The sequence below is a fragment of the Microtus pennsylvanicus genome, chromosome 2 (assembly GCF_037038515.1).
Source record: "Microtus pennsylvanicus isolate mMicPen1 chromosome 2, mMicPen1.hap1, whole genome shotgun sequence".
In the NCBI taxonomy this organism is placed as follows: domain Eukaryota; kingdom Metazoa; phylum Chordata; class Mammalia; order Rodentia; family Cricetidae; genus Microtus; species Microtus pennsylvanicus.
Window position 1 is genome coordinate 151783232 of NC_134580.1, and position 13651 is coordinate 151796882.

Below are 13651 nucleotides of genomic sequence, written 5' to 3' on the forward strand. Positions count from 1 at the left end.
TTCTGAAATATTTCTTCCTCAGATTTCCAGTATCCACACAGCTTCTACATAAATATAGATCAGATATGATCCAGTAGGAGGACCAAACCCCAAAACAGTGATACCTGGTCACTGAAGGATGAACGGGGAGGAAGAGTTCTTTGATGCCGTCACAGGTGAGCAGCTATGAGAGCCCACATCTTGTGTGGGATCTGGGATCTGGGATCTGCAGTGTGGGATTTGGCCTGGCTCAGCACAGCAAGGCCAGGGGGTCTGTTAGATGAGACCTGACATTAGCTTTTTAGAGAGACAAAGATGTCTTCTCTCATGAGAGCAACCTTGACTGGATCTTAAGAGACATATTAAAGAGCAGTGGGGGCTGGACTCTTTGGAAGAACCTCCCTGAATATAGTTATTTTACTTGCATGTCTATTTTGCCTGTATGTATGCATGTGAGTCACATACATGTGGGCAAAAATATAAGGCCTGGCGATGGTAGCGTATGCCTTTAATCCTGGCACTTGGGAGGCAGAGGCAGATGGATCTGTGAGTTCGAGGCCAGCCTGGTCTACGTAGCAAGAACCACCAAAGTTATATGACGAGACTCTCAAAAAAAGGCGGGGGGGCTAGGCATGGCTTGGTTATCTATGCCTGTAACCCCAATTCTGGAGAGGGGCCCACACAGAAATGCTAAGATTTCTGGAGCTTGCTGATCTGCCAGTCTAGCTGGAAAATGTTGAGTTTCTTGCTCAGTGAGAGACCCTGTCCCAGAAGACCAAATGAAAGTAATAGAGGAAGCCATGTGATACCCTCGTCTGTCCTAACTGTATCTGTACCTGTGCACACAGGCATACACAGCACACATACTCTGACACAAATAACTTCCCCGCCCTCACAGTAGCAATCTCAAGTGGTGATTGTAAGTGGAGGTCTGCACCATTGTGCCTGGGTAGTAGTTGGTGGTGGGGCAGAGGAGAACTGCCTCTTCCTCTTGGTGCTGGCAGAACTGGGTCCCCCAGGGGTCTGTAGACTCTTTAGTCACAGCTGTCCATTCCTTAACATTTCAGTTACCGACTTTGCTGTCTCTTAAGGTCCATATTCAGAGTGTGTTTTGTTTTCTGTGAAGGACTTCTCACTGCCCATGGAACGGGACTTCAAGGCTTATCTGTTCCATTTCTTGTCCTTGGCCTTAGGTACACAAACAGCAGCAGCTTTGAAGTATTGCAGTGGCTCCCCAGTTACAGCCTCACCAGAGTTTTCCTCCCTACCCCCTGCTTGTTAGAACCTCCATACTAGAGCATCTGGGTATGGGTAGTCATTCCCTGCCCAGCCCCGTTCCTGGCCGATAGCACTGGTGGACTTCCTGGTCCCCAGAGGGGACACTGAGCTCCTTGCCATTTCCAGAGCTCAGTGGAATCGTTTCAGTATGCCATGGTTGGAACTCACTGGTTCTGCTCCCCATTGGTGTGTGCCGGCAAGTGGAGCTTGCTGTGGAACAGCATCTGTGGTCCTCAGAGGAGGAGTCCCCAGGCAGGCATCCAGCCATACCTGGGAGGCCATGCCTGCCACGGAGAGACCACCTCAGATGTCTCCTTGCCCACAGGTCCCCTAGAAGTTCCTTCTCACCCAGGGACTCAGTGTAGCATCTACTACTCCAAACACCCCTGAGATTTGGTTAAGTTTGTCTTGATATTCCCCAAAGATGGCTTCAACTTTATTAATGTTCAGATGACCCCACCATCCCAGCAGACCATGGTGGACAGTGGAGGTGCTGCTCCCCCACAGCAGTCCTGCATGTCCTCACACTGAGGTGGAAACAAAGATGGTTATCCTAAATGTACCAGACAGGGATGGCGGCACATGATCCCAGCACTCAGGAAGCAGAGACAGGTGGATCACTGTGAGTTTGGGACCAGACTGGTCTGTATAAAGAGTTTCAGGCCAGCCACTTGGTGGTGGTGCACACCTTTTAATCCCAGCATACAGGAGGCAGAAGCAGGCCGATCTCCTAGTTCAAGACAACCTTTTCTACAAAGTGAGTTCTAGGACAGCCAAGGCTACACAAAGAAACCCTGTCTCAAACAAACAAACAAACAAAAGAGTTCTGGGCTGGACAGGGTTACATAGGCCCTGTCTCATAAAACCAGATGAAAGGTTTGCAGATCTTTAGGCTTCAGTTTATATAATCTTGAAGTAGGCTTCTGTATCTCCCAAATCCAGTAAAAATGATTGTTTTGCATATTTCTTGCAGGCTTTGATTCTGATAACTCTACAGGGGAGTTTTCAGAGGCAAATAAAATCAGTGGGATGATTGATCTGGATACCAGCAAAAGTGGGGAGAGACCACAAGAGAATGGAATTCAGAAACACAGGTAAACTGTCTTACACACACTGTTTCAGAACTTTCCAAAGTGTATCTAAGATCACCCACATATGTGCTATCAGGTGTCCTCTTAGGTCTCATGAATTGAGCTGGCGCACCCCTAGTTCCAGTATGACTCTTCCAAGCAGCCTAGCCACCAAAGTCCCATGAGACTTGATGCCTGTCTGCTGGGGGCATGGAGACCAGTGGAGGGCAGTGTTTGACCCATGACTCCCCCTCCATAAAGTGATAGTTCTGTCCCAGAATGGCTTAGGGCCTCTGGGACAGACCTCACCCACCACAAACCAACCTGTCCTTCCACAGACACCATGTTAATCCCGTTGTCCCTTTTGTGTTTTACTGAGATATACTTAGCTGCTGGGCTAATGGGGATAGCAAGGGTTCTCTTGTCCTTTCTGTATCTCACTGACCCTGAAGGAACGGAAAGGGTTTGATTCATTGCTGCAGCGATACCACATTCTATTTTTCCCCATCAGGTTCATTTGTGTATCTAGACTATGACAGTGGTCATCATGGAATGTTCTCAGTCTGTTAGGATAATCCATGGGACATAGGCTTCCTTACACATATATGTATTAAAAGGTGTTTGGGGCCTCAGTGGACCCTCCAGCCTCATGACTGACCTTATACATGGGCCCATTTACCTTCAGGGCATGTTCCCTCACCCTTCCTTCTCTTGTCCTACGCTCATGTGCTTAGTGGGTGCAGGAGCACATTGGAGGGTTGGGGGGGCCTGACTAAGGCGCTTACGTTCACTCTGTACCTCACCGTCTCTCTCCTAAATGTACATCACCTGGTGTCAAACCGCACTGAGCTTAGGACCACTGCCTCATTCTCTTGTCACCATGATCTAAACATGGCTCTTCAGATTCTCTCACGTCCACTGTGTATTACGTGTGTCACCTTCCCCTTATTGTTCCTGCTTAGCACAGTGGTACTTATCACAGTCAGGGCTGAAAGGATTTGTTTGGGTAAGAGGTTACAGACCATTATCAGGGTATCCAAGGCAGGAACTGAAGCGGAGACCATGGAGGAATGCTACTTACTGTGCTGTTCCCAAGCTTGCTCAGTTTGCTTTCTTATGCAACCCAGGACCATCTGAGGAGTGGCACTGCTCTCTGTGGGCTCAACCCTCCCACATCTATCCGTAATCAATAAAGTGCCCTGTATAGACTTGCTAATAGTCAGTCTGATAGAGGTATTTTCTTAGTGTAAGTTCCTCTTCCCAGGTAATCCTAGTTCTGTCAAGCTGACAAAACTAACCTGCACAGGTTGTATCCCTGGGACCAAACCCTGATCCTCTGCAGAACCATATTTTCCATCTCTTGTGGCCCTCACAGTCTGCGGTGTGCACAGCATTCCAGCTATTTTTGGCAGCCCTGGTGCATACGGCTCAGTAAACATTAGACTTCTTTCCTTTCCTGTTTTGTCTCAGAACTTCCTTTCTCCCTCTTGTCTCAACTCAGTTACCCACATGAGCCCTTTCTGAGGTTTACCAGGCAGACTCCAGCTATTGCTATCCCAGGATGGATCAAAATGCCCAGTCAGTCAGTCTGTTCTCCTGATCAATTTCAGTGAAATGTCACTGGGAATTCCACAATAAAAACTAGAGCTGCCTCTAAGGGTTCAGAGTAGTCATGTGTATCTGAGGGCTTCTTCTATGATGCCGTCTTCGCATTCCTGTGATGGGCCACATTCCTTCCCACAAGGCAGTCAGATGTCTGCTGAGACTTCTTGCCATGGAGACAGTTTCTGGGGGGAGCTATAGTCTGTCCCAGGTAGCCAGAGCAGGAGTTGAGGCTGAGGTCACTGCTGGGTTCTGGTTGGGTGGAGGATAGCTTGAGAAGGAGTGCCTGTGTCAGAGGGGTGGATAGCTAATTTTTTTAACTCATTTCACTCTTTATTCTCAACTCTGTGCGCTGTCCTGGGGTTGGGTAGAAGACCCTAAAGTAGACAGTCAGTCGGGATGTAAGTAGAGGGATTCTGTTCTCACTGTCAGCCTTGTCTCCAGCTCACGGAAGGAAAATGGCCTGGTCACTGCAGAGCCAGGTCAAGACTCCAAGGTTGCCATAACCAGTGACCATTATCAGGACTCAAAAACAGCGGTACAGACACCCTGTATGGTTTCAGCTGTGATCTAGCTTCTCCCTGTTGTCCCATTGTTCAGAGACACTGATAATTTAGGTCTCAAGCTAAGGTGATGGTCTTGAGAAGTTCCTGTGAGAAACACCCCCCCCCCCATACATACTCCATTGGTTAATAAATGCTTGTTACTCTCAAATTACTCACAGGACAGCCCTTCCTGCCCCCATGTTCACCAGAAGTGATTTCAGCGTGTGGAGTATCCTGAAAAAGTGCATTGGTTTGGTGAGTGCAGATAACTCGTTTGAAGCATGGAGCTTAGGCCTTAATTCCCAAGAGGTTTGCACTGTTGGTTTCTAAGGGAGTGTATGCTGTATATTTATCATCCTGTAGCAGGGCAGGAAAGGAACAAGTGATAAGGGGAAGGGAAACAGCAGAACAGCAGTTTACAGTTCAGCAGGTAGCTGGAGACGTCCCATAAGGCCTTTTTCCCGATGTTCTGAGACGTGGTCTTTGCTTATGGTCTAAACGCCTTCTGCATGAGACCAGGGGGGCCTTGCTACACATTAGGCTCCGGGTAGCTTATGTCAAGTCCTGAAGCTTTGTGTTAGGAACTGTCTAGTGGCCATTAACTTTCCATATGGTCTTCTTTGACTGTTAGGAGCTAGTGTGCCCATATGATCTCTGGCACATTTCATGCATAACCCAGCACTTAGCAACAAGATGCTCAAGTCAGAGTCAGAAGTACACATTGCCAGATTTCAGATGCGTCTACCTGCATTCCTTTAATGCCAGTTTTTGTTGTTGTTCATCATTATTTCTACACTTTCTTCCCAGAGAAAACTTCTTTCTTCCAACCTTTTATTTTAAATAACTTTAGGATGATTGAGGGTAGATAGATTGGTATGGGGGTTGGCACTGGAAACTGGAAGAAGGCATAATTAGAGTCTCTTTTGGGCAGGAGCACACATAAGCTAGAGCTCTTGTCTGTGCTCGCTCAGAATTACATAGTGTCCATATATCTTACTAGGAATGTTGACCTTACCTTAATTGCTTGATTGTGTATTCCTATTGCAAAATTTTCCTGGTTTTTTTTTTTTCCACGAGTGATTGTGCATAGGTCTGGGAGTATCATGCAGGCTCATCTGTTTCATTTTGATTTTTATAGATTCCTTTTATAATTTTTTTTCAAAATACAGGTCCAAAGTCAAATTCATTAAATATGTGTTAATCTGCTTTCTGTTGCCTGTACAATACCATAGATGGGTGAACTGTAGAGGAAAGATTGGCTTGCTGGAACATGGTGGCTCACACCTTTAATCTCAGCGCTTGAGAGGCAGAAGCAGGTGGATCTCTGTGAGTTAGAGGCCAGCCTGGTCTACAGAGTGGCAGGACAACCAGGGCTATTACACAGAGAAATCATGTTTTTAAAAGAAGGAAAGAGGCTAAGGGCATGCATGCATCTGGCGATGCCTTCGATGCTGACAGAGTCCTGTGTCCTGTGGTATTGTAGGATGTCGTATGGGGGGAGCAGGGAAGGGACATGCACAGTTGTGTGTTGGTCTCTCTCTTCCTGATTGTTTACTTACAAGTGCTAGGGATTGGATCCAGAACCTAAGATGCATTCTACCACAGAGCTGTTTCCCTAACACTTGCTCTGTTCTTTTATTATTATTATTATTATTAATTATATTTATTTATATGCACACATGTGCATATGGAGGTCAGAGGACAGCTTCAGGAATCAATTCTCTTTTATTTATTTATTTTTAAATATTTATTTATTATGTATACAATATTCTGTGTGTATGCCTGCTGGCCAGAAGAGGGCACCAGACCGCATTACAGATGGTTGTGAGTTACCATGTGGTTGCTGGGAATTGAACTCAGGACCTTTGGAAGAGCAGGCAATGCTCTTAACCTCTGAGCCATCTCTCCAGCCCCTCAGTTCTCTTTTATAATATGCATGCTAAATCATCTCACCAGCCCCCTTGCCCTGTTCTTAGTTAGCTACCATAGTCAGCCATGGAGGCTATGACTTAACCTAATCCTAATGACTCCTCAGAGGACTGGCACCATATTCAGCACCATAGATGGGTTAAATGTCATCCACTTAATTCTTCACAGTTAAATTACTGAAGCCTTGGGCTACTAAGACCACATCCAGAGCGTGGCAGTGTGTTCTAGGAAGCTTAGCTTCCTGTCCCTGTCCCTCCCCACAAATAGCTGTTACCCCATGCCCCACACCCTGACTGTTTATAAGTCTTCTCCCATGCCTTCAGAGAGGCAGTAGGCTTTTCTTTATCCCCTGTTCTCATCAGCCACCAATCTCAAAGTCATCTTGTAACTACTTCATGCCCCTTTCTTAGTTGTCTTTCAGTTCAGTGGGATGGTGCACTGTTTTGGACATTAGACCATTTTTGGCTTTTGGCTGACCAAAGCAGGTTACAGGGGCTAGCCCTGCATGTATGTTTGCTTAGTCTGAGATTGGTGCCCAGACGTGGAGTTGCTGAATCAAAGTAGAAATGAGTTAGCATTTTGCTAGCTGTAGCCGAGTGTCCACTTTGTATGCTGTGCTACTGTACCCATCAGCAGGCGTGGGGCCTGGCCTGTGGGTGTAGAGGTGGAGAGGGTTTAGAGCAGAGAAGCAGTGTGCATGCGGGTACTTGTGAGCCCAGATAGCCTCTCTCCTGCTGGGGTCCGTCTGTGTTTCTTCCTGCCCAATGCTGACCTCTCTGACCTCTTACACTGGGCCGTGGGCTCAGCTTTGCTTTACAGGTATGTAATCACAGAAGGCATATAAAGCCTGTGTTTTCTTGCCTTTCTACTTTTCTGGTGACTGACTCAGAGTTTCTTCCCTTAGCTCTCTCTCTCTTGTAGTTGTTGATATGGTGGATATAGTCAGAAGCTTTTTGTCCTTCCTGCTGATCTTACGCAACTTCCTTGTGTGGTTTTGGTCACTTCTTATGCCAGAAGGCACCTGACTTGTAACTCTTGCCTTAGTGCCCTGTCCAGCTCTCATATTCCCAGATATCTGAATGTCTCTCAGCATGGCACGTAGCCTCTGTGCGGAGCCTGACTGACTCTGAGCTGTCAGTGGGGTCCTCCTAGATCAGCACTGTTAACAAGCCCTCCCCACTCCCCGACTGCTGTTTCAGGACCTGGCTAGGAAGGCTGTCTCACTGGCAATTTGCTGAGCATTCTTTCTCCCCTAGGGTACTCTTTCGTGCTCTTTGCCTTGGCACTAAATGATTGGGGCTGGTGAGAGCAGAGGGGTCATTCTAACTCCTAGTACAGAAAGCCTGAAAATCCACCTAAGATCCAGAGCCTGTCCTCGTTCCTGGAGCATTCTTGTTAGTGCCTTTCAGAAGCCCAGCTCAGGAAGAGCTCCTCAGACCTTTGTCCTCTGTTCATGAGCTCTAGGGAGGCAGGAGCTGCAGTCTCACTTGTTGGTGCTTGAGGAAAGAGTCCTGTGTCACTTTTGCAGAGTCTGAACTTTGAAGCAAAGTCACATTGTAAAAAGACTTGACTGCCAGCTAAGGCTTCCATTTCACACTGGAAGGCCATGGGTGCTGAGGGCAAGGTTTTTTTTGGTCTTGTTTTGAGGCAGGGTTTCTTTGTGTAACCCTGACTGTCCTGAAACTTGTTCTGTAGACCGACCAGGCTGGCCTCAAACTTACAGAGATCTGCCTGCTGCTGCTCAGGAGTAATAGAATTAAAGTTGTGTGTCGCCATCACCCAGCAAGGGCAAGTTTTAATAGTGGGACTGGTACCACTCATCTGGAATGAGTGAGGGAAGATAAGATGCTTCTTTTTTTTTTATACTTTTTTTTAAAGATTTATTTATATGTATACAACACTCTGCCTCGATGTATGCCCGCATGCTAGAGGAGGGCGCCAGATCTCAGTACAGATGATTGTGAGCCACCATGTGGTTGCTGGGAATTGAACTCAGGACCTCTGGAAGAGCAGCCAGTGCTCTTAACCTCTGAGCCATCTCTCCAGCCCCTATAAGATGGTTCTTTCAGAGCTCCTGTAATCACTTCATGTGATGCAGATCTGGGAGATGGAGAGCTGCCATGGCTGCCATTCAGGACGGCATTCCGTGTTGGGTAAGGTAGAAGCCGGTGCTCACAGCAGAAAGCTTGCCCACAGTGGGTGTCTAAGATCTTGTCTGTATGGGAGTTTGAGGCTCTGGGAAGTGATCCTCAGAATACTCAGAGTAGAGTAGGATACTTGCATTTGAGGCATACCCAGAAGCCCCAGAAACCCAACCAGATGTCTTTCTGGATCCTTCTAGGAGCTATCCAAGATCACAATGCCAATCGCCTTCAATGAGCCACTGAGCTTCCTGCAACGGATCACGGAGTACATGGAGCATGTGTACCTTATCCACAAAGCCTCAAACCAGCCCCAGACCCTGGAGAGGATGCAGGTGACGACAGTCTCGATGCCATAACTGTTTGCCTGACTGACCCCATAGTTGTAGGGACCAAGGTATTCTGCTAGTGAGCTATCTGGAAGAATTGTATTCTCTCCAGATGTCTGACCAGAACTCCTAGCTGTCAGCCTCACATAGTTGGCTTTTCTCTGGTATCACACATGCTACTGCCTCATATGTGCATATGTTTGTGTGGTGGGTATTTACTTGTGCATGTGCGTGTTCAACTATGTGGAAGTGTATGGACTGGAGTGCCAGTGTATGAGACAGACACATGGGTATTGCTTTAGCATCTGCAGGGTGTGCAACCTGTGATGGAGAAAACAAGTTGTTCCCTTTTTTGTGGCTTTGAGGAAGTAATGCATGGCAGTGGTGTTTCCCCAGAAGTTCTGTAATCTTAAAAAACAAAATCACTACCACCTTCTGTAGGGCTATAGCAGCTGCAGAACTACAGGCCGGATGCCGGGCAGTGGTGGCGAACGCCTTTAATCCCAGCACTTGGGAGGCAGAGGCAGGCTGATCTCTGTGAGTTCGAGACCAGCCTGGTCTACGGAGCTAGTTCTAGAACAGGCTCCAAGGCCACAAAGAAACCCTGTCTCGAAAAACCGGAAAAAAAAAAAAGAAGAAAAAAAATCACTGCGATAAACAACTGAATGAATAAATAAATAAATATGAAAAACCATTGTGAGTTGAAACCTGAGAAGTCAGCAGAGTGGAAGTGACTGACTGAGTGCCTGTGACTGACTGATACCCCGTAGGAAGTGCACTCATGTGCTGCTGTCTTGGCTGAATCTGTTTTGATCCGTCTTTGAATTGTTTGCAGTCTGTAGCTGCCTTTGCAGTCTCGGCAGTGGCTTCCCAGTGGGATAGAACCGGCAAACCCTTTAACCCGCTCCTGGGGGAGACATATGAGCTGATCAGGTAAGGAGTCCATCGTGAACGCTGGAATGCATTGAGTCCTCAGATCAGGACAGGTGCTTGGAGTTAGGAGCCACCCAAGTATGTGGAATGATGTGGGTAAAAAGGTGTGATGTTAATGATGGACTAGAACCCCAGTACCATAGGAAGGGTTGGCATAGATTCTTACTGCGTGGGGCTCAAGGGTGGATGTCATGTTGTGTAGACCACTAGTCGTGGATGTGTACTACTTGGCCAAGACATGGGGCGCCACTAGTTTTCAACAGCAGGTGGAACCAGACTAATAAGTAGGACTATGCCATTTGCTGCAGTTCTTAGTTGAGAGAGAAATAACCCAAAGAGAGGAGGAACTGCTAAAGTCACTGCTTAGTCCATGCCTGTGTTGCAGTGTGTCAGGAATGATTGGACAGGCCCCAAGAGTTGGCCTCTTGAAGTGTTAGTCTGTGAATGTTTGCCGATTCTGGGCAGTATCTTGCCTCTTGGGGCCTGAGATCGTGAGGCTTCCAGGGTAGCGGGAACAGGGCAGGTGCTGGTAAACTCTCTTGCACATGAGCAGAGCATAGCCCTCCATCCTCATCCTTGGACTTAGTAGATCTCTGAGCCTGGACCCTGAATCCTAGTTATGGATGGAGGTGAAGCTCTAGAGGGCTGGACTGAGAGGTTGTTGCTACTTACTTTGTCAAATCTGGGCCTCTTCCTACAATTATGCAGAAAGTTGTCTTGGAGGTGACAACACTCCCGACCACATGTCACACACCCCTGGTGCGTTTTCACTTTAGCCTTGCCTGAGCCCCCAGAGACTAATCACTGAATGTGTCCAGTTCCTAGTGGGCCCATTCTGCCACTCTGGGAACTATTGTTCTCTGGTGCATGTGTGACCAGTAGTGTGCTTGTGCCTCGGGATGCAGAAAACAACAGGGTAGTTTAGTAGGTAGATAGATCTTCTCTGATTGGAGGAAGTTACTGGAAGGTTTTATATGGGGTATTCTCATTGGCTAGCATAATGGTTATTTGTCATAGGCCATGGGACTGCAGGCAGGAGGGCCAGCACCTGCTACCTGCTCTGGTATCTTTTCTATAGAGAAGACTTCTGTCACTGCCCTGGAATCAGGGTCAGCTGGTAATTTGGGAATTCACTATATGGAGTCTGTTGGTGTTTTGGCTATAATAATGTTCTATACAGAACATGGCAACGCTGGAAGCAGAAAACAGACAGATGTAACCTGCCAAAGACAAGTGGTTATCAACATCTTAATAGGTTTTCTTGTGTGTGAGATATTAATGACTTTTTTTTTTTTGCATTGTATCATGATCATTTTCTGTAGCTGGGCATGTGGCACATGCCTTAATCCATTGACTCGGGAGGCAGAAGCAGAAAGATCTGAGTTTGAAGCCAGCCTGGTCTACAAAGCGAGTTCCATGACAGCCGGGGATGTCTCAAAAACAAACAAACAAACAAACAAACAAACAAAGCTGTAATCATTTTCCTTGATGTTATAGTTTAATTTCATTTCATTTATTTTCTTTCTCCCTTTTTTTCTTTTTGGTTTTTATAAGACAGGTTTTCTCCGTGTAGCTCTGGCCATCCTGGAACTCACTTTGTAGACCAGGCTGGCCTCGAACCTGGAGGATCTGTCTGGCTCTGCCTCCCAAGTGCTGGGATTAAAGGTGTAGGTGTTGCCACCACTGCCTGGCTGTGCCACAGTTTTCTAAATGGTAGTTTCTATGTCATAGTTTATTTAATTCATACCATTTTTTGTTATAAAAGTAATGATAATGTTGAGCAATCAGTGAATTCAGAGGAGAGTTTCTCTGGCACTCATGTTGGTTCTTGGACTTTCTCTGGTGTGTGATGTGATGATAAGCCTTTTCCATGGTGGGTGGTTGTGGGATCCTGAAACTGCCTTTAGTGTGTGAGTGTCTGTACCTGGGCCTGTGACCCTGATGGTCTTCTCATCAACCCTGGAATCTGTCCATCTGGGGTGTCCTTGTAGGCTCTTTAGGGACCTGCCAAGATACTGCACTGCAGTTTGGAAAAGTAAGAAGCATACTAGCTCCAGCCCCTCCTTCCTCACACGCTGCTAATAAGGAGCTATCTGGAACACGGCCATGATGTAATACTGGCTTGTGCTGGCCAAGCCCCTTGCTCTCCAACTTCCATTTCTTCTGAAAAGATTGGACCGGTCAGGAGAATCTGATGTGATAAGGAACAGAAAACTGGGGCCCGTAAAAAATTTTAAAAAAGGAGGAGCTCTGTGGTTAAGAGCACTGGCCGTTCTTCCAGAGGACCAGGTTCAACTCCCAGCACCCACATGGCAACTAAAAACTTTAACTTCACGTTCTGATGCCTTCACACAGACATACATGTAGGAAAATACCAGTGCAAGTAAAAAAAAAAAGAAAGAAAGAAAGGAAACTGAGGCCCAGATGAGGGGGAAACTTGTCCCAAATATTATTGTTTTAAAGCATTTTTAAAAATTATTATTTCAAGGCCAGGCAGTGGTGGTGCACACCTTTATTCCTCACACTCAAGAGGCAGAGGCAGGCGGATCTCTGTGAGTTCAAGGCCAACCTGGTCTACAGAGTGAGATGTTTCAGGACATCTAGCGCTACACCAAGAAACCCTGTCTTGAAAAACCAAAAACAAAACAAAAAATTATTATTTTACATGTATAAATGTTTGAGCTGCATACGTGTCTGAGACACTATATGTGAGCCTGGTACTTGAAGAGGCCAAAGATGGCATCAGATTTCCTGAAACTCAGAGAAACCCTGCCTCAAAAACAAGAGAGAGAGAGAGAGAGAGAGAGAGAGAGAGAGAAAGAGAAGCTAGAAGGGGAGCAATACTGGGTGATTAAAAACAAGCTTTTTCAGCTAGGCATGGTGGCTCACACCTCTAAGTTCAAGCAGGAGGATTACAAGTTCCAGGCCAGCTAGGGCTACAGAGCACGAACCGGTCTAAATAAATAACTAGGAGCAGCATCAGCAGCCACCGTGTGGGTGAGAGACGAGGAAGAGCCTGAACTGCTGAGCGGGGTGTGAGACAGGAAGCTTAACCTGATTTGGGATTTAATTCAGAAGCTGCCAGGAAAACTCCCTCACACTCAGGTTGGCATGTGTTCCTCTCCAGGCCTGCTTGTTGGTGTCTCCACACTGAGCTTCCCTGACACTGAGTGGCCCTGTCCCCCAGCACTGCACAGACCTGGCTGTGTACAGCATCTTTCATCCCTTCAAATCCCTCTTGAACAGCTAAAAATATACTTGCTTTTCTTAGACAAGTATTCATTTTGTAGATTACATACCTTGGCAGGCAACCTTTTAAAATCTAATTTTTCAACTTTCCTTCCTCTGTAATGACTGGGAATTCTGATTCCAGCTAAGTTAGTAATTATGTGGTTTAGCTTTTATAATTCTTAATGACTACAACTGTAGGTGTATTCATAGTTCCGGAACAATTAAAAACTGACATTTTTATTGAATAAGGGAGTCTGCTAAAAATCCTATTTCCTGGCCAGGAATATTTTGGGATCTAAGACATTCCATCATAGAAGTTTTGGGAGCCTGTACAAATGCTGGACAGGAACACCCCTTCATAAGGCCTTTGATTCAGTTGGGTTGATGGCATTAGGAGTCCCTGGGAGACTGAAATAGACTTTGGGATTGCTGTTGACCTGCATCCGAGGCCTGCCTGCCTGATGGCTGTAAGGCTCAGGTGTCAGTGGGATAAGCAGCAGGCCAGATGGAGGCTCCCCCAGTTGAGCTCATGTAGTGTTGGGCAGGTGTGCTCTAGGGTAATGGTATGTGGCCAGATGTGCCACCTGAGAGGTTTTTGTTGGGTATTCTGATGC

At 46.7% G+C, this 13651-nt stretch overlaps 1 protein-coding gene across 2 annotated transcripts in view; it reads left to right on the top strand.

Annotated features, from left to right (window-relative positions):
- Osbpl2 (oxysterol binding protein like 2) overlaps positions 1 to 13651 on the top strand; it is a 51505-nt gene that overhangs the window by 23070 nt on the left and 14784 nt on the right. Inside the window, exons 4-8 of one of the 2 annotated variants that reach the window (XM_075963309.1) lie at positions 23 to 155; positions 2231 to 2351; positions 4654 to 4729; positions 8745 to 8879; positions 9709 to 9806. In XM_075963309.1, the coding sequence (XP_075819424.1) occupies positions 119 to 155; positions 2231 to 2351; positions 4654 to 4729; positions 8745 to 8879; positions 9709 to 9806 (467 nt within the window). In that variant the 5' untranslated portion in view covers positions 23 to 118. The remainder of the gene's footprint in view (positions 1 to 22; positions 156 to 2230; positions 2352 to 4653; positions 4730 to 8744; positions 8880 to 9708; positions 9807 to 13651) is intronic. The other variant, XM_075963310.1, reaches the window with a different exon arrangement.